Genomic DNA, 27,213 nt, shown 5'->3' on the forward strand with positions numbered 1-27,213 from the left:
AAGAAGCTGCCACGGACGAATACTGCCCGTGCCGGTCTCCATGGTCCCGACGCGTGGTTGGAAGAACCCAAACAACCTTCCAATCATCAACAGACACCGTTGATCGAGATCACAGACCAATGTCCGCACATCATTACGAGGCGTCGTGCTTGCTCGAGCAGTGATCCAACTACACGGGCACACATACGATCGATATAATCAATCTATGTGGGCAGGTAGGAGCGCAAGCAGGTACATGCAACTGCTGAGACCAAATACATCAGGTGTATTGAACTCAAAATGACCCACCTTGACTTATACATCACTCTTACCCAATCTATAGAGATCGCCGGCCAATTTTGGAAGTAAACAACATGCATCGCTGCGCCATTGAATCAGTCACGCGGTTCGCAAGTCATTATCGTATTCAATCTTATTGTATTCAGCTTATAGCAAGAAACCCTTAAGAAACTATCAAGGAGAGGTCCTACAACCCAGTAACGTAACCCGACTTGGTGAAACCCGACTACGTATGTACACTCCCCTAATAGGCAAAATTACAAGTGACGCAACGCCATGTAGCACCCTGCTCTGTCTAGGACTCGAACTCCTCGAAGAAGTGCTCAAGCTCCTCCTCAACCATGTGGTGGATCTTCTCCGAAACCTTCTCGGCCTTGTTGGAGAAAGACGAAACGCCCTTGACAATGGAGCCAGAGACGACGTTCAAGTCCTTTTCAATGGCCTGCTCAAGGTCCTCAAGAGTGATGGGCTTCTCGGACTGCTGCTTCTTGGCAGTGTACGAACCCTTCTCAACGATGCTGCTGTAGTTGGAGCTGCCACCACCGTTGAAGGCAAGCAGGTTAGGGGTTCCGCTAGAGATGTCAGACAGAGCGCCCTTGGTAGCAATGCTGAGCAGGTTGTTCTTCAGCTTCTCGGGAGTAATCTCGGCCATGCCGTACTCGGAGTCCTTGCTGGGCTGGAGAGAAAGAAAGTAGGCAGTCAGACCGCACAGATGGGGTGAGGCCATCGAGGTACCGCTGATGGTGTTGATGGCAGTCTTGCTTCCAGTCCAGGTGGACTTGATGTTGACACCGGGGCCAAAGACATCAACACACTTGCCCCAGTTGGAGAAGTAAGCGCGGTTGTCACCGAGGTCAGAGGCACCGACAGTGATGGCCTTGGTGGACGCAGCGGGAGAGTAGTTGCAAGCATCCTGGTTGTCATTGCCAGCAGCAACAGAGAAGTGGATACCGGCATCAACAGCGGCGTTAACGGCCTGGTCCAGGGAAGGAGACTTGCCACCACCAAGGGACATGTTGGCGACGGAGCCCTTGAAGTTCTTGCGCTTGCCAGCCTTAGCAGCCTTAACGGTGTCCAGGTGGGCAGAGGCAGCCCACTCGACACCCTTGAGCACATCGCTCATGGTACCGGAGCCGTTGCTGCGAAGGACCTTGACAGCGTAGACATTGGCCTTCTTGGCGACACCGTATTGCTTGCCGGCAATAGTACCAGAGCAGTGAGTACCGTGGCCGTTGCCATCGATATCCTCATCGCCGTTAGGGATGGTCTTGCCCCACTTGGCACGACCCTCAAAGTCGACGTGCTCGATGTTGGTACCAGTGTCAATGATGTAGGCATCGACACCCTCGCCACCATCAGCAGCATAGAGGTACTTGTTGAAGTTGCCGAACCCAAGGCTTTCGCGGTGGGAGATACGGGCCAAACCCCAAGGGGCGTTCTTCTCGAGCTCAGGCTCATCCTTCGACGACGACATGGTGTGGACGATCTGGTCCCGCTCGATGTGCTCGACCTATTGTTGAGAGCGCATGTCAGTCTCTGATCTACACATCTAGGGGCATGGGAAGTCGGAGGGTACTCACATCAGGGTGGTTCCGGACCTGCTCGATGGTCTCATCATCGAAGTGGCCGGAGTAGCCCATGAAGTCGGCGCTGATCTTGTACGTGTGCTTCAGGCCGCTGAAGACATCTTCGACGATGGGGAACTGGCCGCGCTTGCGCAGCTCGATGCGCTCATCCTCGCGCGCACCGTGAATCTTCTGGATCCATGAGTGATGGTTCGAAGCAGAAGACTCCGTGACGTGCTTCTTGAACTTGATGATATATTGGTTGGGGATCTCGTCGGCACTGGACGATGACAGGATGGGTGCAGCTCCATCGTGGATGGTCTCGTAGCTGAAGGACGGGGCCGCGGCGGCGACGCAAGCCAGCGAGAGAGCAATGACGCCCCTCATACTGACTAGGTGCGGGATGAGGTGTTGGTGTGATGCAAACTGGATTGACCAACTGAGAAGTCTACCTGCGACTCTGTCTAGTAGGTCTAAGCGATGGGAAACAACGAAAAGAAAAACCCGGGAATCAGCAGCAGATGCCCAAGTAAACAAGTCGTTGCAAAGTTAATGCAACGACGACGGCACGATGAGATAGATGGCGATGGATGATGGGGATGAGGAGATGAAAGAAGAGAGAAAGGGAAGAGGAAAAGAAGAAGCTGTTGCTCACAGATAAAGGTGCCCGTGTGGTGTGTGTGTGTCGGCTGCCTTCCTGCTCCGTCCAGGTCGATGGGCGTGTGACGCTGCTTCCCAGCAGGAGAGTGGAGCACCTTGCGTAGTGTAGGTAGCGGCAGGCTGGCGGGTGCAAGATAACGACCGGGGGGGCAGGGAGATCGCAGCTGGGCTTGTGGAGAGTGTACTGGAGTGAGGCAGAGAAGGAAGAATGGCTGCTGACATTAAGGGCCGCTAGCCCGCATCCGGTAAGCACCTCTGCGATCGTTTAGACTGACTCAGGCTTCCCCAAAGCGCGCTGCGGCTTTCTGGGGATCGCGGCATGCTGGAGTTCATAATGTGCATTACGCCCAAAGCCAATCTGACTCGGATCAGACGGTTTTCCCTGGGCCTGTAGAATAAAAGGCTCAAATCGACTATCGGCCTATCGTCGCGCGAGGGATGGGCCATGGCTCTTGTTCTCAAGGATAAACGCTCTGCGCGACCAGTCATTCCATCCGCCCAGCGAGTCGCAAGAGGCAGCAGCCCCAGTGCCGGCTCGGCCAGTACAGCCTGTACAGAGCTATCATAGGGTGGATAAGGAAGGATAGGTACCTATTAGTAGGTACCTCCCTAGGCCCTAGCACGGCTCGGTGATGTAGGTACGCATTCCCCCAAACACAAGTGACCTGATATGGCTCGCTTGGCGCCCCAGCTAAACGCTAGGAAGGTTTCCGAGGCAATGCACAGCGATAAGATACGGGACAACGGGAGGGAGAGCTCTGGAGAGTCTGGAGCTTGCCCGCGTTAGCTGCATCCGCTGTTCCTGACTGACCTCCAGCTTTTACGTACAAGAAAGAGCCAAGAACAGGCACACGCCAGCTGATGAATATATTGGCTTACTTGTACTGACGTGCTCAAGAACGCCTTTGCTGCCTTCGAATCATCATGCTCGTCGAAGGGCAGACAGCTGTCTCGGACCCCGATATTTGTGTTAACACGTCATTCCACCCGTACACCGCAAGCGCGCAAGCGGATATGTAAGATCGAATGGAGCTTTATCTGTGGCTAATTACACCCGTATGTAGCCCCTAGATATGATCTGGACCCTGGAATACCACCCACCTCGGTTCACTGAGCTCTACAGTTCTTTACCGTCTGTAGTCCAATCGCAGGTAAATTCTATTCTCCTCCCGGTAACAGCAAATTGAAATTCGGAGCAGGGCATCTCTTACTGCATGTTGTAGTCCTGTCTCTTGCTTCATCTCTTCATGCCTGTGCCGCCAGTCATGATGGTGGTCTTATGGCAGACGACGTCTGTCTGACTCTGTTTGTTGCCAGGCACAAACGATGACACAATCGAAAGCTTAGGCGTTTCCCAATCCCGCCTAGATGAAACCAGGGACGGTTCCCCTCTGGGTATCGTCTTCAATAATTAGCTCGCCTTGACAGGCAAACATGGGGACTCCGAGCTCGGCCAAGTCGTGTCTCCTGTTGGCCCTACCTCTTTCATTGGCAAGCTGAGGGTGCCGGGGTGGGAAACCACCCCTATCAGCCTATCTTGACTATTGACACAAAAGACGGTCATTCGGTCCCTGGCACGTGTGCAACTTTCCCATGTTTGTCTTATCCGTCTCCGTTAAGGTCTTACTTAGAGGATGGTGGGGCTTCTCGCCTCTTGTTGACGCGGCCTGGCTGGCTGCCTTAGTAACAGTGCATTGTCTTGCGGATGACGACTGGCAAGGGGGAGCTTGATCAGCTACCAACATGAGCAACACGAAGACATCCCCTTTTCGGGACCCGTGATCAACAGCACACCGTTGCGGTAAAGGTTTATGGTAAGGGGGAAACCCGGCGCAAATGATGCTATATATTATGGGTGTGGAATGCCGTTTGGTGCTTTGTTGATTAAAATACCTAATCCGTGTAGCTACAACACAGCACCACAGGCACTGCTCCGTACATACCAGCTTTTTGTCTTCAACTACTCTGCCGTCGACTAACTATTCCGTTGATAAACTGTTGTGATAGCCAGCTAATCCATGATGACACTCCGGAAGTGCTCCAAGTCCTATTGTAAGCCAACCTTTGGAATTTACTCTGCTAGCACTCCGCAGGTTCTATAAATGAGAGGTCAAAACGTGCTGCGCTGTTCGCATCGCAACATCCAAAGCAATACTGCAGGCTGGCTCAACACACAAAGTGTTGAGCTGGGAGCAACGAATGAACGAGTCAAATCCCGAGAAATTACATGTAGGTGAGTGAGGCATGCAGCTCCTAGGGACCGAAAGTTCCATACACAACTCAAACCAGGATCGGCGAAGTCTGTTATTACTTACTTCCCAATGCCTCCTCGAGAGCAAAGAACATGTGCACGTGCATAATATCGGTGAGTGTACAGTCGGGGTCTGGTCGGAGACTGGCAGCAGCTGGATTGAAACAGGGAGCCTATAAATCTTCTGGGAAACACCAGGCCATAAACACTCGACACTCATCATGTTCCATTTGAGGTTGCATGTAACAAAGGACTTGGGCGGATCTGCAGAATAACGCTGGATGAATCCACGTCAATACGGGGCGCCGGGCGCGCAGCTTCGACGCGGCTGTAAATTTAGCACAAAGTGGGATGAATGATGACCTGGGTACCTCCGAGGCAGCACAAGCCACACATCTCAAGGCTGACACTTTTTGAATATCTCGTTGCAACCAGAGCACCGGCCCACCACGTCGCGACTGTATCCAACACCACCATATCTCTTCCAGTAAATCCCTACTCGCACCCGGGAGGCCAGTAGCGACGTCATATCTATTTCTGTAGTCTGCATCAAGTGTCGCGGCCGGTGCCGGTGGCCCCCGCTACGAGACGTCAGTTGTTTGCTCAAGCCTGTCTGGAAGCATCCCTACTACTACTGCTTGCTAAACCGTCGCGTTTCGGCAGCGCTGTCTCTAGCTTTATAGACCGTGTTCGGCTATCGATGTTGCGGAATATCGGTCGTCGAGAAGGCCCAAACAAGGGTGCAAAGAACTGGGGTGGTAAATCATGAAGAGCAGGCATCCGTCACGATAACCCGATCTCGCCGATGAGCCAGACAACATGTCTACCCGACCAAGCAGATACCGTTCCTCCACGTCGGCCTCGACGCCTTCGTTCGTATCCAAGGCACTGGAAGTCCAACAAAAGCTGCTCGATTCCGTAGCTGCCGTGCTGTCGACCCAACGAGATCCATATCCCGACATACAAGAACTAGTAACCTGGCTTGATCAGATCAAGCAGCATCTTACCGCAGTGAAACCTCCCAGCTCTGTGCAAGATGATTTCAGGCACCTCCACGGCTTCCAGCGCCTTTTCGATATTCTTCGGGCCTATTCGGGCTTCTACAACCCGCAGAAGCGCAGCCAAGACGAGAAAGAAAGCTTGTTCCGACTCCTCGATGCAGTGCTTGGTGTTCTATCTGCTGCATTCAACGCCCATCCAGGAAACATGCGATACTTTCGCACGCGAGTTGAAAGTGGTGGCTGGGAGGCCTTAGAACAATCGATAGCAAGCATCGGCCTCGGCGGTGGTGACCTGGACTGCTGGACCAGCAGCCAGCTCTTCGGAAAGCTATTTGCATTCGCATTGCAGATACCAACACTGGGTGGATTTTGCCAGAAGACGATATTCGAAGACATGCCCGTCATGATTGGGAATGACGACCTTGGCGAGGATGCTCCTAAAAGCGAAGAAGGACCTGATCCTGAGGAGCAAACAGCTTTGATCCAAGATGCGGTACGTACGGTCATTGGGTCGGCGACCAAGCTACAATATCCTGAGATTATCAGAACGGTTGTGGACTTCTGGATTTCCATGCCAAAGGGTTCGGAATCGCAGTCGATAACTGTCTCCCTGCTAGTGTTGAGGGTCATTACGGAGGTAATTACAGCCTCGACACACAATCTTTGCCTGGTACACGACACTACCGTGCATTCACGTCTTCTTGCGATATCCTTTGACAAGAATGCCGGCTTGAGCCGCGCAGAGCACAAGCTGGTCATGGATATATGCAGATCCTTGATGTCCCTTGGAGTAAAGAGGCTCGCCGATGCGCAGGCACTGCTTATGAACTCGTCACCAGAAGCGTCGGAGCACTGTCTAGAAATGGTACAGGAGCACCAAGATCCCCCTTTCATACAGTTTGATCTTTCACTTCATGGGCATGCCTCTATCGATCTGCCCAGCCTTGGCCGATCTTTTCCACCTTCTTCTTCCAACGGGTACACTTTCATGGCGTGGATTCGCGTGGACGAATTCGACCCGAAGTCGCATACAACAATATTTGGAGTCTTTGACGCAACGCAGACATGCTTCCTACTCCTGTATCTGGAAAAGGACACCCGAAACTTCATCCTTCAGACGTCAGTTACTTCACGCAGGCCGAGTGTTAGGTTCAAGTCGTTCGCCTTCAAAGAAAAGAGATGGTATCACATAGCCCTTGTACACCGCCGTAAGACGATGTCCGCGAACAAAGCTTATCTGTATGTGGATGGTGAACTTGTCGAACACCTCCAGGCAACATTCCCATCGCCCCCACCCCTTGCGAACGGAAGCACAGAGAGTTTTGCATCCTTCGCTTCAAGCAACAACAAGACGATGCCAGTCCAGGCCTTCCTGGGCACTCCTCGAGAACTATCATCCCACCTTGGTGCGGGGATTGTCAGCTCCAAATGGTCTGTAGCCACTGCTCATCTATTCGAAGAAGCATTGAGCGACGATTACCTCGCTGTTCCCAGTCGTCTTGGGCCGCGCTATCAAGGCAATTTTCAAGACTGTCTTGGTGCTTTTCAGACCTACGAAGCATCTGCGCACCTGGGTCTGAGAAATGATCTAGTCACCCCGGGGAAGGATGGCTCAGATTTGATCAGGGTCATCAGAGACAAAGCTGGTTATGTCATGCCAGAAAACAGGCTTCTCCTCAGTCTGATGTCTTCAGCAATCATCAGAGAACGGGACTCCTTTAGCGACTCTCAGCTGTTTCGGTCACTATCTCGAGGGCCATCGCATGCACTGAGCCAAATGACCATGAAGAGCGGTACGGGTATCGCAATTAATACCGCGTTACCATCCATTAACGATGCTCTCATCCGCTCCAGTGGTGTCGCCGTTCTGTCGGGCGAGCCAGTGATCGCTGTTCCTCGACATCTTGATGATGCAATGTGGCAACTTGCCGGCTTCACTCCTCTCGCCTTGAAAATTGTCGAAAGAGCCTCAAACGCCGAATCTCTGACCCGGGCCGTTGAAATGATTTTTCGCTGCGTGAATTCAAGCTGGCGGAATAGCGAGGCAATGGAAAGATGCAATGGTTACAACATCATGGGTATGCTACTGAAATGCAAGCTCGGGCTGGCACCTACCGGAGCCGAGAATATTACCGCGCGCCTTGCCTTGGATGATGTGGAAAAGGACAGGTTGAGTTTCCAGCTTCTAAGCCTCGTGCTTGAATTCGTGGGTTACGATCACAAAAACTCGCTGAACTCGATTATCAAGAACCCCCTTGCATATCGTATCCTGCTAGTTGATTTTGATGTTTGGCGGAGATGCGTCCCCATCGTGCAGGAGCTGTATTATAAGCAATTCATGACTTTCGCAAGAAACAGCAAGTACCACGAGTACAACAATCGAAGGCTTCTGAGAATGCGTAAGTCGATGCTCTCACCTCGGCCCCTTTTGGCATGTGGCTAATCATTACAACTATAATAAGGCGTTGTGAAACGGTTATTGGACGCGCTCAAAGCCGAGCCTCTGGCGGCTGCTGTTCTGCCATTTTTTATGGATGCTCTCCAAGAGCTTGTACAGTGCAGCTACAACACCGAGGTCCACCGATCCCTCGCGTTATTCATCACTTACGCGTTTCATGCCGCACCCGGGTCTCTTCCCAGGACCCCCAAGCCGAGTTCTGCAACTGTTGCAAGACCATCGGGTACCCCTACTCGGCCTGTTATTGAAACGAACAAAGCCGGTTACGTTCTGAATACAACTTTAAATAGGAAACAGGTCGGTGTCAAGATATTGAAGATGTACAGCGACCTTCTGTGTCAGAAAGGAAACCTCAACTATATTCGGAGATTTGCCAAGACGGTAACCAACAAGGTACTTGATTCCAGGATGCCAACACGTAATTCCACACTGACGATGGCGCAGTGGTTGCTTTATCTCCTTACAGAGAATGACCCCGAGGTTGTAGTATATGGAAGCAAGATACTTTCAAGGTTACTCGTCACTCACGGCTCAAGCTACGCGAGCAAGTTCTCTGGCAAATCGGGCGGATTTCATATCATGGCGCATAGACTGAAGAGATGGTGGGATATCCCAACAATCTGGCCAATCTGCTTCAGTATACTCTTTGGATACGACGTCGCAGAGATAGACTTCGACAAGAGTTTCGACTTCTTCAGTTTGCTCGAAACTTTTGGCCAGTGCAAAATCGCGTTTCCGGAGACGTTGCCAATTATTACATCCATGCTTCAGATAGGCCTCAAGGACATCTTACGGAATCAAGAAGACCCAGCTTCGCCTCGCGAGCTTGGCTCGCCGCGAGGTGATACTACTACTGACTCGAACGTATTCAAGGGGAGGCCTCGGGGTAGATCGATGTCGCTCGCCGAGGAGTTGGAAACCAGGCGTGAGTATTCCCCCATGCTGTGGCTTTTCAGAAAGAAAACAGGAAAACTAATTTTCGACCAGAAACGCCCCAACCAAGCCAAGTGAAGGTGGCCGGCAATGCAGCGGTCTTACAAACTGTCATCCGCTTCTTGGCCGACATACACAGCCGGTCCATGAACTTTAAAGACTTTGCTCTTTCTTCTGACTACGTGAAGCTTCTTCTGGCCGCATTGTATCCAGTAATCGTCAGTACTGATGCTGTCCGTCCTGAGATTGAGCTCGAGTCTCGTGACTCGGCATTGACATTTGAGGGCGGAGACGTCATGATCCGTCCCATTACTGGAACTTCTGCCCCGGCACCGATAGTCAGAACCTCAAAGGCCATCGACAGTGTCTTGCAAGCACCGAACGACACCGTGCGAGGTTCGCCTCTGCGCAAAGCATCGTCATTCGTGCTGTTGACTTCTCAAAGACCACCGCAGCTCAGTCCTGCTCGCTTGACGCATGTCATGTCTCCCAAGAAAAACACCAATTCTCAAAACACAAGTCATGCGGTACTCGAGGGTATCATGGAGCTGGTGGTCAATGTGTTTCTTGACCAGCTTTTCTATCGTAAGGAGTTTCCCGGTTTCGGCTTGTTTATAAAGGTCCCTCCAGGTTTCCAAGAGCACCAAGCATACTTCGAATCTCACGTACTACGCGGCACCATCCTCCATCTGTCAAACACGATCAAGCTGGACTGGAAGCTATTGATTGAGCCCCGGGTTCTCACAAATATGGCCCGATTCAGTCTGCACATGGTCGAGGCAATTTTCGAGGGATGGTTCATGAACGGTGCCGATTCGATGCTTGACTTCCTCGGCTTTTTACTGGAGTATCTCAACAGACCAGATGTTTCCAAGCTAAAGAGCGTCAGACTCTGCAGCCAGGCCGTTTCTACCATCAGGACATCGTTTCTCAAATGTGTCCTCCTCAAGCTCTCTGAGATGGATGATCCACAATGCGCAGACACAGAGGCCATTTCGTCTTTGAACAAGATATTGTATTGGCAAATGGTGATTTTGGACTCACTCTCTGTCGACGATGACTACACGAAGCTCCTATGGTTCCAGTTCTACGTCAAGCTTGTTGATACGCGTGAGGCCGTCAGCCTTGCAACAGTCAATCTTTGGCGTATTATGCTTGTCCAGAAGCCAGAAGAAAGCTCGGCCATATTCCAGCAGTTCACTTCCACCGAGAAGTCCGACCTGGTTTTGGAGTTTGAGAAGCTGACGGAGCTCGACACTGAAAGCTTCGTTGCGTGGGTTACGGAGCACAGGGCGTCTCTCGACCAACTATTTGTCAATGGTCTCTCGCGCACGTGGGAGGATTTTTGTACGACTGGAGAACTCTAGAACAGTTGAAACCGCCAAGGTTCGTTTTGCTAAGCGCCGGGAGGTACTGAAGCGGTGGCAATTGGAGAGCTCTGAGAAGGAGAGTGCGATTTTACGCCATGACATGACCAATTCCGCTTGGATGAAGTCGATATATGGCTCGGAACACTTCAAGCATCAAAGGTTACTCCAAGATCAGCAAGACGACGTGTTGTTCCATTCTTCGGAATTCCTGAGGATGAGCCAAGACTTAACACGCCCGGGAGCTGTGTTGCAGCAAAACAGCAGCATCAAATGGAAGCTTGATAGAACCGAGGGCCGAGACAGGATGCGGGCCCGCTTGTTGCCCGATACAGAGCCACAGAAAGAGCTCTTTCAACCTAAGCGAAGAAACACCGATGCATCAAGTCGCGGGATCCCCCGGCTGCGCTTCCTGGTGTAGGTGCCAATGCGGCCGGTTCAAAACCATCAGATGCCATGGCAAGTGGGCAGCCGCCGTCTGCGGAAAGTAAAGGATACACTGAAGGTGACAACGACGGCGGAGCTTCTTTGCAGCCCAAAGGAGAACAGACTGTCGCTCCAGACGAAGACTTCGAGATGGTAGATGACCCAAACGATCCTGAGCCCGACGAAGCTTTTGAAGACAAAAACCGTAGAGTCATGCGCCGCCTGGAAACTGGAGATCTTGTCCAGCAGGTATACAACATCTCGCGCATTGTCGGATTGGAGGTCTGCGAGGGGATTCTTCTTGTTGGCAAGAACGCATTGTACATCATGGACAACTATTTCCAGAGTGCGGAAGGCGAAATTGTCAACATCTGGGAGGCCGCCCCTGAGGACCGTGACCCTTTTGTCCAAATCATCACCAACGACAAGACCGATACCAAGGGTTTCTCGTCAAGGCGGGGAGCACAGGGCTCTCGCAGTTGGCGCTGGCAAGATGTGATCAGCGTGTCCAAGCGCCGCTTCTTGTTTCGTGATGTAGCCATCGAAATCTTCTTCACGGACGGGCGGAGTTATTTGCTTACCACCATCAATCCAGCAGTCCGGGATGACATACACCTCAAGCTTGTGAGTAAAACACCACATACCGCTGGAGCTGCAACACTTCCGAACCCAGAAGATGCATGGCGGCTCGAGTCTCTTAAAATTCACGAAGAGCCGACGCAAGGCCTCGGGGCCAAATTCGGAGGCTTCTTCAACTCTTCGCCATGGAATCCTTCGCTGCGCAAATGGCAAAGGGGAGAAATGTCGAACTTCCACTACCTGATGCTGGTCAATACGATGGCAGGCAGAACCTTCAACGATCTTACCCAGTATCCTGTTTTTCCGTGGATTCTGGCCGACTATACCAGCGAGGAGCTGGATCTTGAAGATCCGGCAACATATCGAGATCTATCGAAGCCTATGGGTGCGCAGACACCAAGCAGGCGCGCCGATGCTATGGAGAGGTTCAACGCGGCTGTAGAGATGGAAGACCAGGCACCTTTCCACTATGGAACACATTACTCTTCGGCCATGGTGGTAGCGTCCTATCTGATCCGTCTGCCCCCCTTTGTCCAGTCCCATGTGACAATGCAAGGCGGTACTTTCGACCATGCAGACCGACTCTTCTATTCGGTGGAAAGAACGTGGCACTCCGCATCGCGTGAGCGAGGCTCTGATGTGCGTGAGTTGATCCCAGAGTTCTTCTATCTGCCCGATTTCTTGACCAACATCAATGGCTACGATTTCGGTACTCGCCAAGGAACCGGGGGCAAGGTTAACGATGTTGCTCTGCCGCCTTGGGCAAAAGGAGACCCGAAGATTTTCATTGCCAAGCATCGCGAAGCACTTGAAAGCCCTTACGTCAGCCAGAATCTCCACTCCTGGATAGACTTGGTATTTGGCTACAAGCAATTAGGGGAGGCTGCGGTGCAGAACGTGAACGTCTTCTCGCCTCTCTCTTACCGCGGGGCCATGGACCTCGACAATGCCGGTGCCGATGAGAGAGAGCATGCGACTAGTGTCATCTACAACTTCGGACAGACGCCTCATCAAGTCTTCACTAAGCCTCACCCTGGCCGTGAGAACATGAAGTTTCCCGCCAAGCGACTTGATACTACGAGCTATGCACTTGCCCGGATCCCTCATCCTCTGCTCGAGAGCCATGAGCGAGTTGCCTCTCTAATTTATTCTCCGAAATTAGATCGATTGCTCTGCTCGTCGCCGTTCCGACTCAATCTTCCCCCGTTCTTTGACAAGTATCTGGAATGGGGCTACGCCGACCACAGCATACGGTTTTACTTCACTGAAAATAGGAAGGTCGCAGGAGTGAATGAGAATCTTCACACAGGCCAGATCTCGTGTATCTTCGTTGCGGATTCCAAAACGTTGGTCACGGCAGGAGAGGACTGCGTGGTATCTGTCCACAGCATCCAAACAGCGGCCGGCAAGCCGGTTGAACTGGTAAATCGGTCAAGTCTGTTTGGGCACAAAACACCAGTCACGACCATTGCAGCTTCCAAGGCGTTCAGTACGTTGTTGACGATCTCGATGGATGGCCACGCCTTCCTATGGGATTTGAATAGGCTCGAGTTTGTGCGCAAACTACCGAACAACCGGGCGGTCGAGTGTGCGCGCATCAACGACATATCAGGCGAACTCATGCTTTGCTCCGGGCCGAACGTGGCGTTGTACACGGTAAATGGCGAGCTCATCTTAGATCAGAACGTGTGCGAGGAGCATGATGACTTTGTCCAGTCGTGTGCTTTCTATGAAGGGTCGGGCAGTGAGTGGCTGGAGAGCTTCCTCGTCTTCACGGGCCACAAGAGGGGCCGAGTCAAGATATGGCAGAGAACCGTAAAGAACGGGAAGTGGACGCTCGAGTTGATTCGACGTCTCGACCACGCCGATGCCAGGAGTGAATCGAGGGCCAACACGGAAGCTGCCATTACTTGCATCACGCCCATGCCGCAGCTTGTCTACACGGGTGACGATGACGGCCGTGTGGTAAGTACAATACTCTGCACTCTTGGCCCATTCATTGGCTTGTGACAGAAACGCTAACATTGCCTGATATAGTACGAGTGGAATCTGATACATAGAGAGAAGTAGAACAAATCTATGTCAGCGCGGCAGGCTACCAAGGTCAAATGGACGGATTGCTGCATGTTTATCTCCTCAGACTCGATGGCTTGAGCGACAGTAAGAAAGGGGCTACGAGTGTCGGCGAAGCAGCAATAGAAGGCAAGGCGTTAGGGGGAAATTCTGCATTTTATAGTTGGAAATGACAATCGATGATGGGGTCCCACACAGCCGATTCTGCGCAAAGAGAAAATAGATGGTTGGCGAGCCGAGATACCCCCATCCCAGGGGCTGAGCAGTGATCAGAGATAGTGAGCGAGGCGTATGAAAAGCGAAGCGATACGTCGTTTCGTGCCAAGGAAATTTGGCTTGAATTCAACAGGTCTATTTGGTGTTTCTACACTCGGCGTTGTTGCTGTCCCATTGTGTCGATGTAGGCCTGTAAACCAGCCATTTTTCACTTCGCTCGTTCACATCGAAGCATCGAAGCAAGGCTGTCGCCATGATATATACAAGAGCGGCATTGCTTTCTCCCGGCTCCCCTATATCTTCTTTGCTAGTTCGCACCGGGTTCCGCCACTCATATTTGTTTGATTTTCTTCGCCTAATCGTCGTACCCGCTCAACTGTTTCCGGGGACCTGTCGGGACTATGGAGACACACAGTCGTTAGCGTTGACTGGATGAAGAGAGAGAAGATGGCGTTCTGGCAGCCGGATTGACGCACTGGGGTATGTCATGGGGACCGGGGGCGCTCGCGTGTAGCCGAGTCTCGACTGGATCGGCGGGACGGTGACGAGCATGAGAGGGCCGGCGGCGCCGATGACGACCGAGTAGAAGTAGGCCGGGCGCTCGCGGGCGGACCAGCGCAGGTACCGGAGGGGGCCGGCCCAGAAGCGTGGTGTAGGGTTCGACATTGCTGTTTGCGCGCAAGCGACGGCGACGTGATGTTAGCTTCTTGCTGGTGGAAACGGGTGTCCAGCCCGTTGGGGGAAATACGAGGGCGCGCCGATTGGCCGGAGCGAATGGGATTGGAGGGGACAGTGAAGGATCGGACGTACTCAATTGGGCTGCTGCAATGGCGCACAAAGGACGTTGGGGATCGTGGTAATGCTGGCTTGGGAATTGCTCTCTATCGTCAATTGCTCCCGTCGTCGTCGTCGGTCGGCCGGCCTTGTCTGGCAAAATCCCGGAGAAATTAGCTGTACGAAGGACTGCATTAAGCTCTCAGCAGGTACGTACCTACCCACCACAAGTCCAGTCTTGGCAGGAACGGGACGGGCTACGTATGCCAGACTGGAAAGCACCACCCACCACAAGCTCCCCAGCTGCCGATAGATTATCGATTGAGCGGCTGTGTGCGTGTGCATGTGTGAATGTCCGTCCTGTCCTGGAACTTTTGGGACAGCTCACTCGTCCCTACGCCCATTGAATTGATTTCCTAGAAACCCTCAATCAGCTCAATCCAATGCGCAGCAACTTGTAGCTGTCGCTCTTGTCTTTTTCTTTCCCTTTTCGCTCTCTTTCGTTGTAGACATTGAGCAATAATGACTTCCCTCACCTCTTTCCTCCTGCTGCTCTTCACAGCTGTCGCCCAGGCCATCAGCTCTAGCGGCTCCAGGCTTCTCGTCGTCCTCGAAGATGTCGCCGAAAAGGCCCAGTACTCCAAGTTCTTGGGCGACCTAGAAGGTGCGCACACGAACCATTCTCCTTCTTCTGCTGCACCAGTCCGCCGATTGTTAACTTTCCCCTCTATATTGCAGGACGAGGATTCGAGGTCACATACGAGACTCCCAAGAGCGATTCGTTAAGCTTGTTCCACCTCGGCGAGCGATCCTACGACCACATTCTGTTCTTCCCCACGAAAGCCAAGGGTATGTCGCCCCAGACGAGCAATACTCTACTTGGACAACATTTGCTAACACGAGCTTGTTGCCAGGCCTCGGTCCTAACTTGACTGCCAACCTCCTCCTGCAGTTCATCAATGCCCAGGGCAACATCCTCCTGGCCCTCTCAGGCCAAAAGCAGGCTCCTACCTCCGTCGTTGCCGCCTTGTCAGAGCTCGACATCCACCTTCCTTCCGAGAGGACTGGCCTGGTCGTTGACCACTTCAACTACGACGTCACTTCGGCCGACGAGAAGCACGATGTGCTCCTGCTACCCACGCCGGGCGCCCTGCGCCCCGGTGTCAAGGACTTCTTCTCCCCTGCCACCCCCAATGGCGAGGTGCTTGCTCTTCCCCAGGCAATTGGCCAGCTCCTCGGCAACGGCGCACTCTTGACCCCCATCCTCCGAGCTCCCGCCACCGCTTACAGCTACAACCCCAAGGAGGAGTCGGAAGTTTTGGGCGACGAACTCTTTGCAGCTGGAAAGCAGCTGTCTTTGGTCACCACTGTTCAGGCCCGCAATTCGGCGCGCCTCACCGTTGTCGGAAGCGCCGACATGCTGACTGACCAGTGGTTTGATGCCAAGGTCAAGAAGGTGGATGGCAAGGCCTCCGTTGCCACCGTTAACCGTGAATTCGCCAAGCGCGTATCTGGTTGGACGTTCAACGAGATCGGAGTTCTGAAGGTTAACTGGATCGAACACCACCTCAATGAGGAGGGCCAGGGCAACCAGAGCAACCCCAAGATCTACCGTATCAAGAACGACGTGGTAAGTAGCCCCTGAAGACACTGCTCGCGAATCTTCAACTAATGTGTCTTAGACCTACTCTATCTCGCTCTCCGAATACGAGTGGGATCACTGGGCCGCCTTCCAGGTGCCGGCCGAGGACGACCTGCAGCTCGAGTTCAGCATGCTTTCGCCCTTCCACCGTCTGTCCCTGAAGCCGACCGTTAGCTCCGAGGAGAGCACTACGTACAGCACCAACTTCAAGCTGCCTGATCAGCACGGAATCTTCAACTTCAAGATCAACCATAAGCGACCTTTCTTCAACAACATTGAAGAGAAGAACACCGTCTCCGTGCGCCACTTTGCCCACGACGAGTGGCCTCGCAGCTACGCCATCAGTGGCGCCTGGCCTTGGATCTCAGGTATTGGAGCTACCGTGACTGGCTGGCTCTTCTTTGTTGCGATTTGGCTGTATAGCAAGCCCACAGGAAAGGGAGAGAGCAAGAAGACCAGGTAACCAAGTAATTCGCTGGAATTATCGTTAAGAAATGATATCTCGGGTTGGCTCATTACAGCAAGAGGCATCTATGGGCTATACAATGCTGCTATGAGAGCATCGAGTTGTGTAGAAAAGATTCGATGCATGTATATTTCATGAGAAAAATCCTGATTCGGAATACAGAGGAAATGACATGAAGCTACCGATGCTGCCGTGAATGCTGTGCTGAGTCTTGAATTCACAAAATTGTCGAACCCTCGCATCCAGGAGGTTCGGCGAGGATTTTGCTATGTTGCGGTAATGCCATAGGATTGGGCAAAGTCACGTGGTGGGACTGACTTTATATGCAATGTCACTTTGTGACTCCAGTCCAATGTTTTTGCCAAAGTCTCGTCATTCTCCTTAGCCCCAAAGACTCACAAGTATACACACATTGGTAAATAATGCATACGGTGGGAACTCGAGACGCTTATGTCGTGGTCTGACTACTCGAGAACTTGTGTTGTAGGAATTATCTTCTTAGCAAGGGTACGGAGAAAGACGACAGAATCATTCGGTGCGATAGGTAAGTCATTATCTACGGCTACGAGCATTCAAATAAGTGGAATCCAAAATAGCATGGAAATGTACGTAGATTTCTATTACGATTGCACTGTTCTGTGCTACAGAACCTGCACCGATCGGTTTGCCCGTTCCTTACCCAGGAGAAAGGAGAAATCGGCTTGCAGCACTTCGTCCACTCGCCTTCAGTCAGAGCTCGCAAGCAACCTTGGTCTTCGCGACGTCACCCAAGCGGATAGATAGCCTTTCCTTTCTATTTCCAAGTAGCCGGCCCGAAAGTCTCGCCATCTGCTACATGCATGCTGATGGCTTTGCCAGTCTGGTCCAGGTTGGTGAAGACGTCGAGGTTACCGAACCACTGAGGCGGCGTGGCGTTTGTAAGCTGTAAAGTGAGGAAGATGATCACTGTAGCCACGATGAGACCGCAATCGAGAGCAGCCGAGGTGACATAGTTGTAGGTCTGCCACCAGCCACTCCACTTCTTCCGGATCCAGTAGTTGAAGGTCAGGCCGACAATCTGTATGCATGCGAATCAGTACGAACGTCCTAAATAAACGGTGATCGAGGTAGGCATTTTTGCACTTACACCCCAGCTGATATAGTTATAGTCGGTGGCAGGCGGAATCATGCCGGAGCCTCCGAAGAACAGAGGCATGCTGACATAACGCCAGAAGGACTTGGGGTAGCGACGAGCGAAGAACCAGGTGATGACGGGAGTCACAGCCCCGACCAGCCAGAACCACTGGAGGTTCGCGTATATCGCTCCTGGGCTGAACATGCGAGCAGGGCCGATGGCACCCCACACAACGGAGGCCGTGTAGAAAACGCCAGCTTGAGGGCAAGTATATGAGTCTTTCTGATCATCGGTACAGATACCTTCAATATTGCCGAGAGCCCAGTTCATGACTCCAATCTGGAGGATGGCGGACCAGAAGGCAGCAACAAGTTGAGACCAAAACATCACGCGAGGGGGAACCTTCATATAATGCCCCTATCAAACTTCGTTAGTAGTGAATGGCGGTCGGCCGAAGAAGGAATTCAATAACTCACCAGCTTCAAGTCTTGAGCGAAGTAGAGCGCCTGCGACATGCACAGATATCCATAGTTTTTGAACATCATCATGGCAAGGGGGCGACCCGGCAACATGTAGCCGATGATGAACTCGGTTAGGACGTTCAGCCCGATCTGGATGTTGGAGATGGCCTGCACTATGCCGATGGGGATGGTCCAGATGATCGGGATGATCATGCAGATCACGTATGCCCAGGCTGGGAATCCGGTAGGCCACCCGCAGACAACGCCGAAGGAGAGCCCAATCATGACGACGAACACAGCGAGATACCACCAGTCTTCAGCATCACGGTACTTCTTCATCAAGCGCTGGTGCACGTCGTCTTCCTGGTGGCGCGCTTGCTTCCATTGTGCCCAGATTTCCTTACCGTGGTACAGTGCTGTATGGACAATGACAGCAGATACCGCAGCAAACGAGAGTCCATAGCAAAGTGCACTGCAGAAGAAGTTAGCTTGTCCTTGCGTGAGACGAACTTGGCATGTATGGATATATGCACTGATAGATTGCAACTGCATATCTGTATTACTTACAACTGAGTGCTGAGGAAGAGTGGGGAATACTCGTGATAGGCCTTCTCTACAAATTGCAAGTTTTCGTCCAGTACCCTCGAAACGTTGTATTTGGCCCCGGTGTTGTCGAATGAGGACGACGACTGGGGTACAAAGTACTGGCCGTACCACACGTTACTGAAGTGAAGACCGATCGAGACGACTTCGAACATGACGAAAACACCCGCAAGTGTATTGGCGATGGCGTGCCACGGAGGAATCAATGGGCTCAGCGCATACCCGCTGATAACTGTCCAGTCAAAGGTCAAGGGGATTAGTCCGTAGCCGTGGAGACCCCCCGAAGAGTTTGTTGACGACGACATTATCTGGTTTGGCCCAGCAGACGAAGGTGAAGTAAGAAAGACCTTGGAAAATCCAACCAGGGAACCAATACCAGACGAACGAGGCCCCGAAAACGATCAGGAAATATTTGTATTTGTTGGTCTTCCAGCCGTTGGTCTTCACCGGATCTACCGGAGGGCGGTCATGCAGCGTGTAGAAAAGCTGCGCGTTCACGAGGGTCGAGGGCCAGATCATGGCCGCTGGCCAGACGAGGAAACGGCGTGCCAGGCCAGCTAGGCCAAATCCTGTGCAGAGGGTGGTGATTCCAAGCAGCAACTGGAAGGCCCAGCCGAAGTGCTGCTTATAATAAAACTCCTGGGCAATCAAAACGTCCGTGGCATAGAGGAAACCGCCACCGTAAGCAGCCTAATTCGGATGTCAGCGTGAACCGGTGGCGGTTCGGGAAAGCAGTCAGATATAACCTACGTTTGACATGACGGTAATGACAACATGTTCCTTGTAGTTGAATTTGCCGGGCTTGAGATTGAACTTGAGGCCGAACACATTGAAGACTCGATCAGGGAAGACGAGATCCCAGCTAAGACCGAGGGGGTAAGCAACAAGCTGGATAACATATGTGGTGACGGAGACACCCGGGTTTCGCAATGAAAACAGCATGTTCACTGCAGAGCCAATGGTGCAGAGAAGCATGCCAATAACCCAGGCACGGACTGTGTTTGCTGGCATCTCTTCATCGTAATTCCTCACGGCGGCGCGAACCTGTTCGGGGGTATGAACATTGAGACATCTGTTGGTAGCGTAAGGTCGGGCTTTACTCACCTCCGGGTATGGGCTGTTCTCTTCCAAAAGGGGTGGCCTCAACCTCGACGCCCTTCTCGAGGTTGCCGGTGGCGAGGACAGCGTTGACATCGTTGAGCTCCTCTAGCGGAAGATTGGGGTCGAGTTTGTGCAGCTTCTCGAAATTCTGGAGATGGTCCAATGCCTCGACTCCGGTAGCGCCAGCTTCGTCAGTGCTGGTTTGCGGAGTGACCTCCGTATGGTCGTTTCGTTTGCGCAGGTTGAAGAATGGCATCTTGGCTCTTCCAATACACCTTGGCAAAGTGTATATCGGAGAAAAGAGAAAAGCCCAGTTGACAATTCCCGAGACCGGCGATACCAAATCACCTTGAAGAGGGGGATGCCTCGAGCGAGGTCTCAGCAGCAGTGACGGGATTATGACTTACATATGTATAAAAAGGTGAGACCCAGGTCAGAGCGGCGGGGGCGTAAGCCTGGAGGGTGGCATGTCTGATGGCCGCCGATCAAAGCATTCTTCGAAATTGGGTGAATGTAATTCCAAGCTGGTCACTGTGACAGCCGCAAGAGCCCGCAATGCATTGAATGCTGCTGGCACCATGAGCTTGAACCTGTGCGTCTACCCCCATGTTGCCCATTATCTCGGAGAAGACGGTTTGGTCCCAGGGCTACACGACCTTCCTAAAAGGGTTGGAGGCGGCAAGCCGTCGCCCCTTCGGCAAGCAGGGGGTTCCCGGGCATGCAACTATAGTTCGAGTACATTCAGCTTCCATCTTGCGAGAAGGCAATTGTCAGACAGTACCGTGATGGGTACCAGACAGGGCAGGCCAACAGGCAAGATTTTGCCATGTCTGGCTTCTCTCATTGGTGTGAACCATTTTCGTCCCACACGAGTCTTGAGACAACGGCAACATAATTCTCCTGGCTTGACAGGCCAGCGAGGTCGGGATGTTGCAAGGAAGCGAAGCAATCGTGGCAATGGGCTTCTGCAGTGGCCCATTGACGAGGCCGACCCCGACCCCCTACAAGATACGGTGCTTATCTCTGCATGGATGCTGGATGCTGGATGCTGGAAGATGGGACCCTTGAATAAGTGCCCCAAGATATGGCCAGCAAGGGTGGCCCGATTGCTTGATGTTGCATTGGACCAAATTGCTGGATGCAGGATGCATGCAACAAACCTATAAGTCACCTAATCAGCTGCGTGAATGCACGAGAAGTAAAGAAGCAAGGGAAGAACCAGCGAAGAAGACGAAAAACGAAGCATTCATGATTGCACACCTACCTTCAGTTTATTACAATACATGTAGTAACCATCCATACATCCCCCAAAGACGACGGGCACACTCCGCAAAACAAGGCCGGGCTTTTAAGCCTATCTCATCCCCACCAACTGACATGGGCAGCCAATCTCTCCCCACCATCGGTGCCTATCGTTTGGTTCGCTTCACGCCTTGCTCCTTCCCAACTTCCTCCCCTCATTCCACGAATAGATGTCTTCTTGTCAAGATGCGATGCCCGAGCGGGCTAGCGCCGATCCAGATACACGAAGGACACGCTCGATATGACCCAGCCGAGGTAAGTAAGAGTGCAGCAGGTGGTCAGCAACCCACAGACATCATCCTTTGGAGCCCATCGTCATACATGCATGCACGTCTGGTCGCCCTCGTGATCGATATTCTTCTCGATTTGTGACGAGCTGCTGGTCTCTTGATATCACTTCCGGGGAATACTTGTATGTAGTAATATCATAGCTGAAAGTAGTAGCTAAGCTTTGCGAGTAAGACCCCCCGCCCCACGGGTTTCCCACTTGCCAAGTCAGGCAGTTGGTTTTAGCGGCGACAGGCCCCTAAAACAAGCCTATTCCCCGCAACGAAGCCAAGGTCCCAAGAGCAGGCAAGCTTCGCCCAGAACTCGCCCCCTTCCACCACATTGCACCCATCGTCGCCACGAAAAGCTTGATCTCTTAACATATTAGTTAAGCGACGCTCGACCATTACTTCAAGTTACCCTCGCCAAGCAGTAAGCCCGGATTATTGGTCAGTCGATCTATCGATAGAGTCGTACGCAAGCGGCAACTCCTCCGCCCCAATCGGTCCACCGCCACATAAGCACGTAGGTAGGAGGTTAGGCACATGTATGTCTCTTACAACTCGGAGAACCATCCATATTTGCTCTTTCAGGCCGCTCCCTGGCTCGAGTTAGCGGGTCGTTGGTTGCTGTAAGCCTTGCACCTGTCATTTGTTCTGATACGGAATGCTATGTTTCAATAGGCTATCACTGGTGTTCATACCCGGGTTTGCGGCACACCATCTTCAATCGTGGGGCCATACAAATGGGCGGCTGCTTGTGATTCGTTTCTCTGGTGTTTCCAGAACAGCAGCGGTCGTTCGCAATCGCCACCCCTTCCCAGCTCGTACTAAGCCGCCTTGCTGCCAATTTCACGTCAGTGGCAAGTCCGGCAAGGGACAAGCGGCCGCGTCCCATACGGGAACAACCAGATTGTGATTAATGGACCGATGGCTAGATACGCCGTTTGTTACACTCTATACTACCATTTCTACTTGGAGAGTGTACTGGACATTACACAGATATAACTACATCTTATTATTTGTAGTGCTCAAGTCGTCAGTCATGGCATGACGGGTTGCCCACGCGGCACAACCTACACAACCTACACAACCAAACATTGACCATTAAGAGATCAAAGCCATGTATGGCCGTTAGTAAACCAACATGCATCGAGCAGGGGTGTACTTTCAAGCAGGGGTGTACTTTCAAGCAGGCCACCATAGCGTACCCAGCTAGCTGGGAAAACAATCAAGCATACGGTATGGATGCTGCTGATAAGAAGACATATCCACGTTCATAGGATTTGGCTGGCCGGGGGCCATTTTACCCGGGCTTGGAATAGACCATCAGATATTGATGGGTGGCATCCATTCACTCGGATCCACGTAGATTGTAATATTCGGGTATTATTCGTCGGAAAGAGGCCTGGCATAATAGCCTGTTTAGGCTGTCGAGATTACTTTCTAGCTGAAGCCAAGGGGCATACAGATAGCGAGGAATGCCTAGTTCAACGAAGCCCGCCAAGTCCGTAATTAGCAACAAAGTATCTTTTCACAGGCCAGATCCGGATACGGTCGATCGACTTGCTGAAGCGTATCTAAGCAAGCTCGAACCATCATTCGTTCAGCCCTGTTGACCGGGCTTTGGGTTGACGACAGCGCCATGGCCCTTCTCTCCTGGCCTCCTGGGCCGTATCACTGGGCCGAATGGCCCGTCGCCACTATCTTCCGGGACCGTGGTAGCCGGGTCTGGAATCTTGTCGCCTGGTAAGCCGTCTCTGTTGGCTCTCCAGACCCCTCCCTCTTCGCCCCCGAATTCCTCTCGTTTCCAGACCTCAACGCGTGACTTGCACGCTTCTAGAGCCTCCTCGCCAGCACGCCAGGCGGCTTGCCGATGGGGCGAGGAGACGGCGATCAGTATGCTCTCCTCGCCGATGGGCACCGGCCCCAGCCGATGCACCATCGCTATCGATTTGAGGCCATGCTTTGCCCGCATGTCCTTGCAGATGGAGATCATGGTCCGGAGTGCCAAGGGGTCGTATGCCGAGTACTGTAACTCCTTGACGGGCTTGCCGTCGAAGTTGTCACGGGTCGTCCCTGGCAACAGTGTTACACCACACACATTCAGAAGCAGGGGTCGACCAACCTGCAAATAGCACTATGGCACCGGCTTGTGGGCTGCGCACGCGATCCATGATATCCTGTGCACTGAGGTGGTCGTGGGTTAGACCAACGTAACACCCCTCATCCTGTAACTCTGCTGCTTGAGAATCCATTGGAAAGCGTTCCTGGCAGCTTCACCCAGGTCCAAGTACGGCAGATGAGAGACTGGGTTTATAGCAGTTCCGAGAATTTAACAAATGCCCGATTTCGTTGCGCGGTTTAAGTAGGTCTACATGACGGGAGTTGCGTCTGCATGTGCCAGTGGTTACAAGTGCATTTGTGCATTTGAGTGGCCCTTAGGTAAGCGACGACGTCAAGCTCCACCGGTGGTTGTCGCCTGTAACCTCCGAGCTTCGGGCGCCTTTCAGCTACCAATAGCAGGCAAACGGGAAACCTTCCCTCAGCTCAGCTTTTTGGGTTCATTTCCTCCCTTAGATCCAACGCGTCGCGCGCCTGCAAATCGCGAAACAGCATGCGCGCAACCTTTTTTCCACTTAGCAGCTACGAGGACGAGATCGGCATTCAATCCGTCACCATGTACGACGACTACGACCACCCGGCGCGCGATCGCGACGAGCGCCGCAGCGGTTACAGACGCAGATCTCCTTCCTCGAGGGACGCCCAATATCGTTCGCGGCATGGTAAAAACGAATCGCCTGTGGAGGACCTGTTTCATGTCGCTGGGTTGACATCATTGGTCTTTTTGAGCTTGAGCTGACTTTCCTGCGGGGAAAGACTCTTCCAGGTCGCCTCCAAGAGCTCCGCGAGGGGACGACTCCTACCGGGATCGGGATCGCAGCCGTGACTGGGACCGCGGCTATGAACACGCGGGCGCAACAGAGAGATACGACCGAGCGCGTGGATACCAAGGCGGCCCCGACACAGGCTACGGCGACAGGAGCTACCGTCGCCGCCCCTCGCCTGCAACCGCCCGTGATGGCCGCGCGACAGAGCCAGGTTACGAACGAGAGCGCGGCCGACGGAGCCCAAGAGAATATTCGTCACCCGAGCCAGCTGGTGATGACGCGTACTACCGAGACGGAGGATACCGATCGGGCCCGGGGCGTCCATACCATACTATCAAAATGGACGACCTTCCCGAAAACATTAGCTCGCAGGAGGTAGGTTTCGCTGCTACACCTCAGGCCAATGTGCTACTGCATAACGGACATTGCTAACAGTGACAAAGGTGGACAGTGTCATGGAAAGCATGGGTGCCAATGGCCTAGTCGAGGTTCGGATCAAGTCTGACGATAGAGCCGGTCAGTGCCAGAAGTCGGTCCTCATATCGCACTCCGCTGACCTTTGCAGGTGACCGTCGATGTTACGCCTTCGCTGAATTCGCGTCGGACGAAGACGCTATCGACTTTCTTGATAGACACTACCCTGCGCTTGAGTTTACTACCGCTGACGGCTTCAATGCCTACGTCCCCATCGCCTACAGCCGAGAACGTCGCCAACCTACCAACCCAGACGACTGGCAGTGTACCATGGTGAGGAACCCAATCCGCTATAACTCGTGTTGGGCACTATCTGACTGGAACAGTGCCATTTTGAGAACTTTTCGCGACGAGCGACCTGTAAACAATGCAAAGCTCCCAGATCATGTAAGAGTCCAACCACACAACATCATAGGACAGATAACTTACCACCCTACTCAGCCGAGAACGTGGCCGATATGCAGTTGGACGGCAAGAGTGACGAATGCCCGCAGCAGACTCCGTCTCAGTTTCTTGTCATTCGTAATCTGCCACCCACAATCAGCGAGAACAACTTGGCTGTTGGTGTTAAGAAACTCTACGTTGCCAAGGAGGACGAGCCAAAGCAAGCGCCAGGGGCGCCGCCAAAACTGAAGAGCACTGCACCTGTTGGCAACACGACTGGACTTGGAGCTAAGCCAGGCTCACTATCGCGAGTCTTCATGATTCGAGATAGATATAATGATGCTGGGTGCCGCTATGGCTTTGCCGAGTTCTCCAACTTGGATGATGCTCGTGCAGCCATGGCCAAGTTCAACGCTTCCCCGCAGTTCACCATCGGCTCCAAACCTGTCACGGTGGCATACATCCATTCGGGAGTCTTCATTCCCTACTTCAAGCCGGTGACCGATCACGACCGAAAGTTCACCTTCACGGCATCCCATAACCCGTCCTTGCTGCTCAGCTACTGGAACCCATCGGTGTACGCTAGCGAATTTACTATATTCAGCGAGAACCTCTACGAGGAGAAGGCGGCCGACGGGCCACGCTCAGAACAAGCGGCAACTGCCAAAGACTCCAAAAAGCGGAAAGCGGACAAGGAGTTGACCGCGCCCACCGGCAAGAAGGTGATCGCCATGGCCCCGCAGCTCGCCAGATGGGCGGACAAACACGCGGAGCTCCGCGGTGCGAAAAGCGGGACTAAGAAAAGCAGCAACGAGGAGAAGGGGCCTCCTGTGACAGGGGTAAATAGCATCGGTTCGCATGCTGTCGATTCGCCTCCACCCCCTCCGCCGCCGTCCTCCAGCGAGTCGTACGCAGATCTGGATCGGAATTGCTGTCTACTCTGCCGCCGCAAGTTCGTCAGCGAGCCCTCGCTCCGCCGGCACGAGCAGTTGAGCGACCTCCACAAGAAGAACCTCGACGACAAGGTCCTCGTCGCGAAGGCGGTCAAGGACCTCAAGGCGGTGGGCAAGGAGCCCACCTCCAACTACCGCGACCGCGCCAAGGAGCGTCGCCTGGTGCACAACCAGCCAAACAAGCCGAAGCCCAACCTTCCCCGAAAGAAGCCGCAGCAGGCCAACTCGTCCAAGGAGAACGAACCGCCCAAGGAAGCGACGCCGGCCAAGCCGGCCATGTCCAAGGGCGCCGGTCTCCTGGCCAAGATGGGCTGGAGCGCGGGTGCCGGGCTCGGAGCCGAGGGCGCCGGCCGTACCAACATCATCGAGACGGCCGCTTACGCTCCCGGTGTTGGTCTCGGCGCCGAGGGCGGCAAAATCGGCGATGCGGTCGAAGAGGCTGCCCGGGCGACCAAGAATGATTATTCCGACTTCGTGGCCAAGGCTAAGGATAAGGCTAGGGAACGCTACGAGAAAATGGGTTGAGCATTTTCTATGCCAGGAGAGCTGGATGCTCAGTCAATGGCTGGACTGTATTTGTAGTTTGATGTATTATTTTCACGGAGCGGACTGGACTGGCAATTCAGAAAAGGTACTTGCTTTACTAGTTATCCCTCGTAGACGAGGTTTCGGGTACTCGGTTACTCGAGCAGAATTGACTCAGATATCAATCAGGCCTCTTTGCCCGGTTTACATTATTATACTGTCGTTTGTATAGTATAATTGAGTAGCTCTCGGATTGCATTGGTGTGAACAATACTGTGAACAAAGCTGAGGTTAAAGGGGTGTTATGGATAGCAACGGAACCAGCCATATTGACTCGATATTATATCAACAGACGTATGCATGCAAGGCCACGGGACTCGAGACGTCTTCATTATGAACCAACCACCCATATAGGAGATCAATACATTGATTATGTGGCAAAAGTAACC

At 52.9% G+C, this 27,213-nt stretch overlaps 7 protein-coding genes across 7 annotated transcripts; 3 read left to right on the top strand and 4 right to left on the bottom strand.

The window, feature by feature from the left end:
• Window positions 1–574: 574 nt before the first annotated feature.
• PG986_003333 (uncharacterized protein) lies at window positions 575–2,231 on the bottom strand (the record flags this gene model as incomplete). Its single annotated transcript, XM_066839555.1, has 2 exons — window positions 575–1,789; window positions 1,860–2,231. The coding sequence occupies 2 exons, from the start codon at window positions 2,229–2,231 to the stop codon at window positions 575–577; spliced, it is 1,587 nt and encodes a 528-aa protein (XP_066704619.1).
• A 3,343-nt stretch (window positions 2,232–5,574) lies between these two features.
• Window positions 5,575–13,589, top strand: PG986_003334 (beige/BEACH domain-containing protein; the record flags this gene model as incomplete). Its single annotated transcript, XM_066839556.1, has 6 exons — window positions 5,575–8,155; window positions 8,219–8,607; window positions 8,659–9,139; window positions 9,202–10,494; window positions 10,936–13,484; window positions 13,557–13,589. The coding sequence occupies 6 exons, from the start codon at window positions 5,575–5,577 to the stop codon at window positions 13,587–13,589; spliced, it is 7,326 nt and encodes a 2,441-aa protein (XP_066704620.1).
• Window positions 13,590–14,163: 574 nt separating this feature from the next.
• Window positions 14,164–14,474, bottom strand: PG986_003335 (uncharacterized protein; the record flags this gene model as incomplete). Its single annotated transcript, XM_066839557.1, has 2 exons — window positions 14,164–14,207; window positions 14,285–14,474. The coding sequence occupies 2 exons, from the start codon at window positions 14,472–14,474 to the stop codon at window positions 14,164–14,166; spliced, it is 234 nt and encodes a 77-aa protein (XP_066704621.1).
• A 630-nt stretch (window positions 14,475–15,104) lies between these two features.
• On the top strand, window positions 15,105–16,687 carry PG986_003336 (dolichyl-diphosphooligosaccharide-protein glycosyltransferase 48kD subunit; the record flags this gene model as incomplete). The annotated part of the gene is made up of 4 exons (XM_066839558.1): window positions 15,105–15,246; window positions 15,321–15,431; window positions 15,497–16,212; window positions 16,265–16,687. 4 exons carry the CDS (start codon window positions 15,105–15,107, stop codon window positions 16,685–16,687), a joined length of 1,392 nt encoding a protein of 463 aa, XP_066704622.1.
• A 796-nt stretch (window positions 16,688–17,483) lies between these two features.
• PG986_003337 (Sexual differentiation process protein isp4) lies at window positions 17,484–20,225 on the bottom strand (the record flags this gene model as incomplete). Its single annotated transcript, XM_066839559.1, is given in 7 exon segments — window positions 17,484–17,747; window positions 17,817–18,221; window positions 18,281–18,737; window positions 18,833–19,176; window positions 19,196–19,558; window positions 19,619–19,962; window positions 19,973–20,225. 7 exon segments carry the CDS (start codon window positions 20,223–20,225, stop codon window positions 17,484–17,486), a joined length of 2,430 nt encoding a protein of 809 aa, XP_066704623.1.
• A 2,918-nt stretch (window positions 20,226–23,143) lies between these two features.
• PG986_003338 (uncharacterized protein) lies at window positions 23,144–23,795 on the bottom strand (the record flags this gene model as incomplete). The annotated part of the gene is made up of 2 exons (XM_066839560.1): window positions 23,144–23,616; window positions 23,666–23,795. 2 exons carry the CDS (start codon window positions 23,793–23,795, stop codon window positions 23,144–23,146), a joined length of 603 nt encoding a protein of 200 aa, XP_066704624.1.
• Window positions 23,796–24,154: 359 nt separating this feature from the next.
• PG986_003339 (uncharacterized protein) lies at window positions 24,155–26,764 on the top strand (the record flags this gene model as incomplete). The annotated part of the gene is made up of 6 exons (XM_066839561.1): window positions 24,155–24,323; window positions 24,418–24,803; window positions 24,872–24,944; window positions 24,994–25,175; window positions 25,229–25,289; window positions 25,344–26,764. The coding sequence occupies 6 exons, from the start codon at window positions 24,155–24,157 to the stop codon at window positions 26,762–26,764; spliced, it is 2,292 nt and encodes a 763-aa protein (XP_066704625.1).
• Between the last annotated feature and the right edge of the window lie 449 nt (window positions 26,765–27,213).

The sequence above is a fragment of the Apiospora aurea genome, assembly GCF_038362705.1.
Source record: "Apiospora aurea strain CBS 24483 chromosome Unknown utg000002l_segment0_segment0, whole genome shotgun sequence".
Lineage (NCBI taxonomy): Eukaryota > Fungi > Ascomycota > Sordariomycetes > Amphisphaeriales > Apiosporaceae > Apiospora > Apiospora aurea.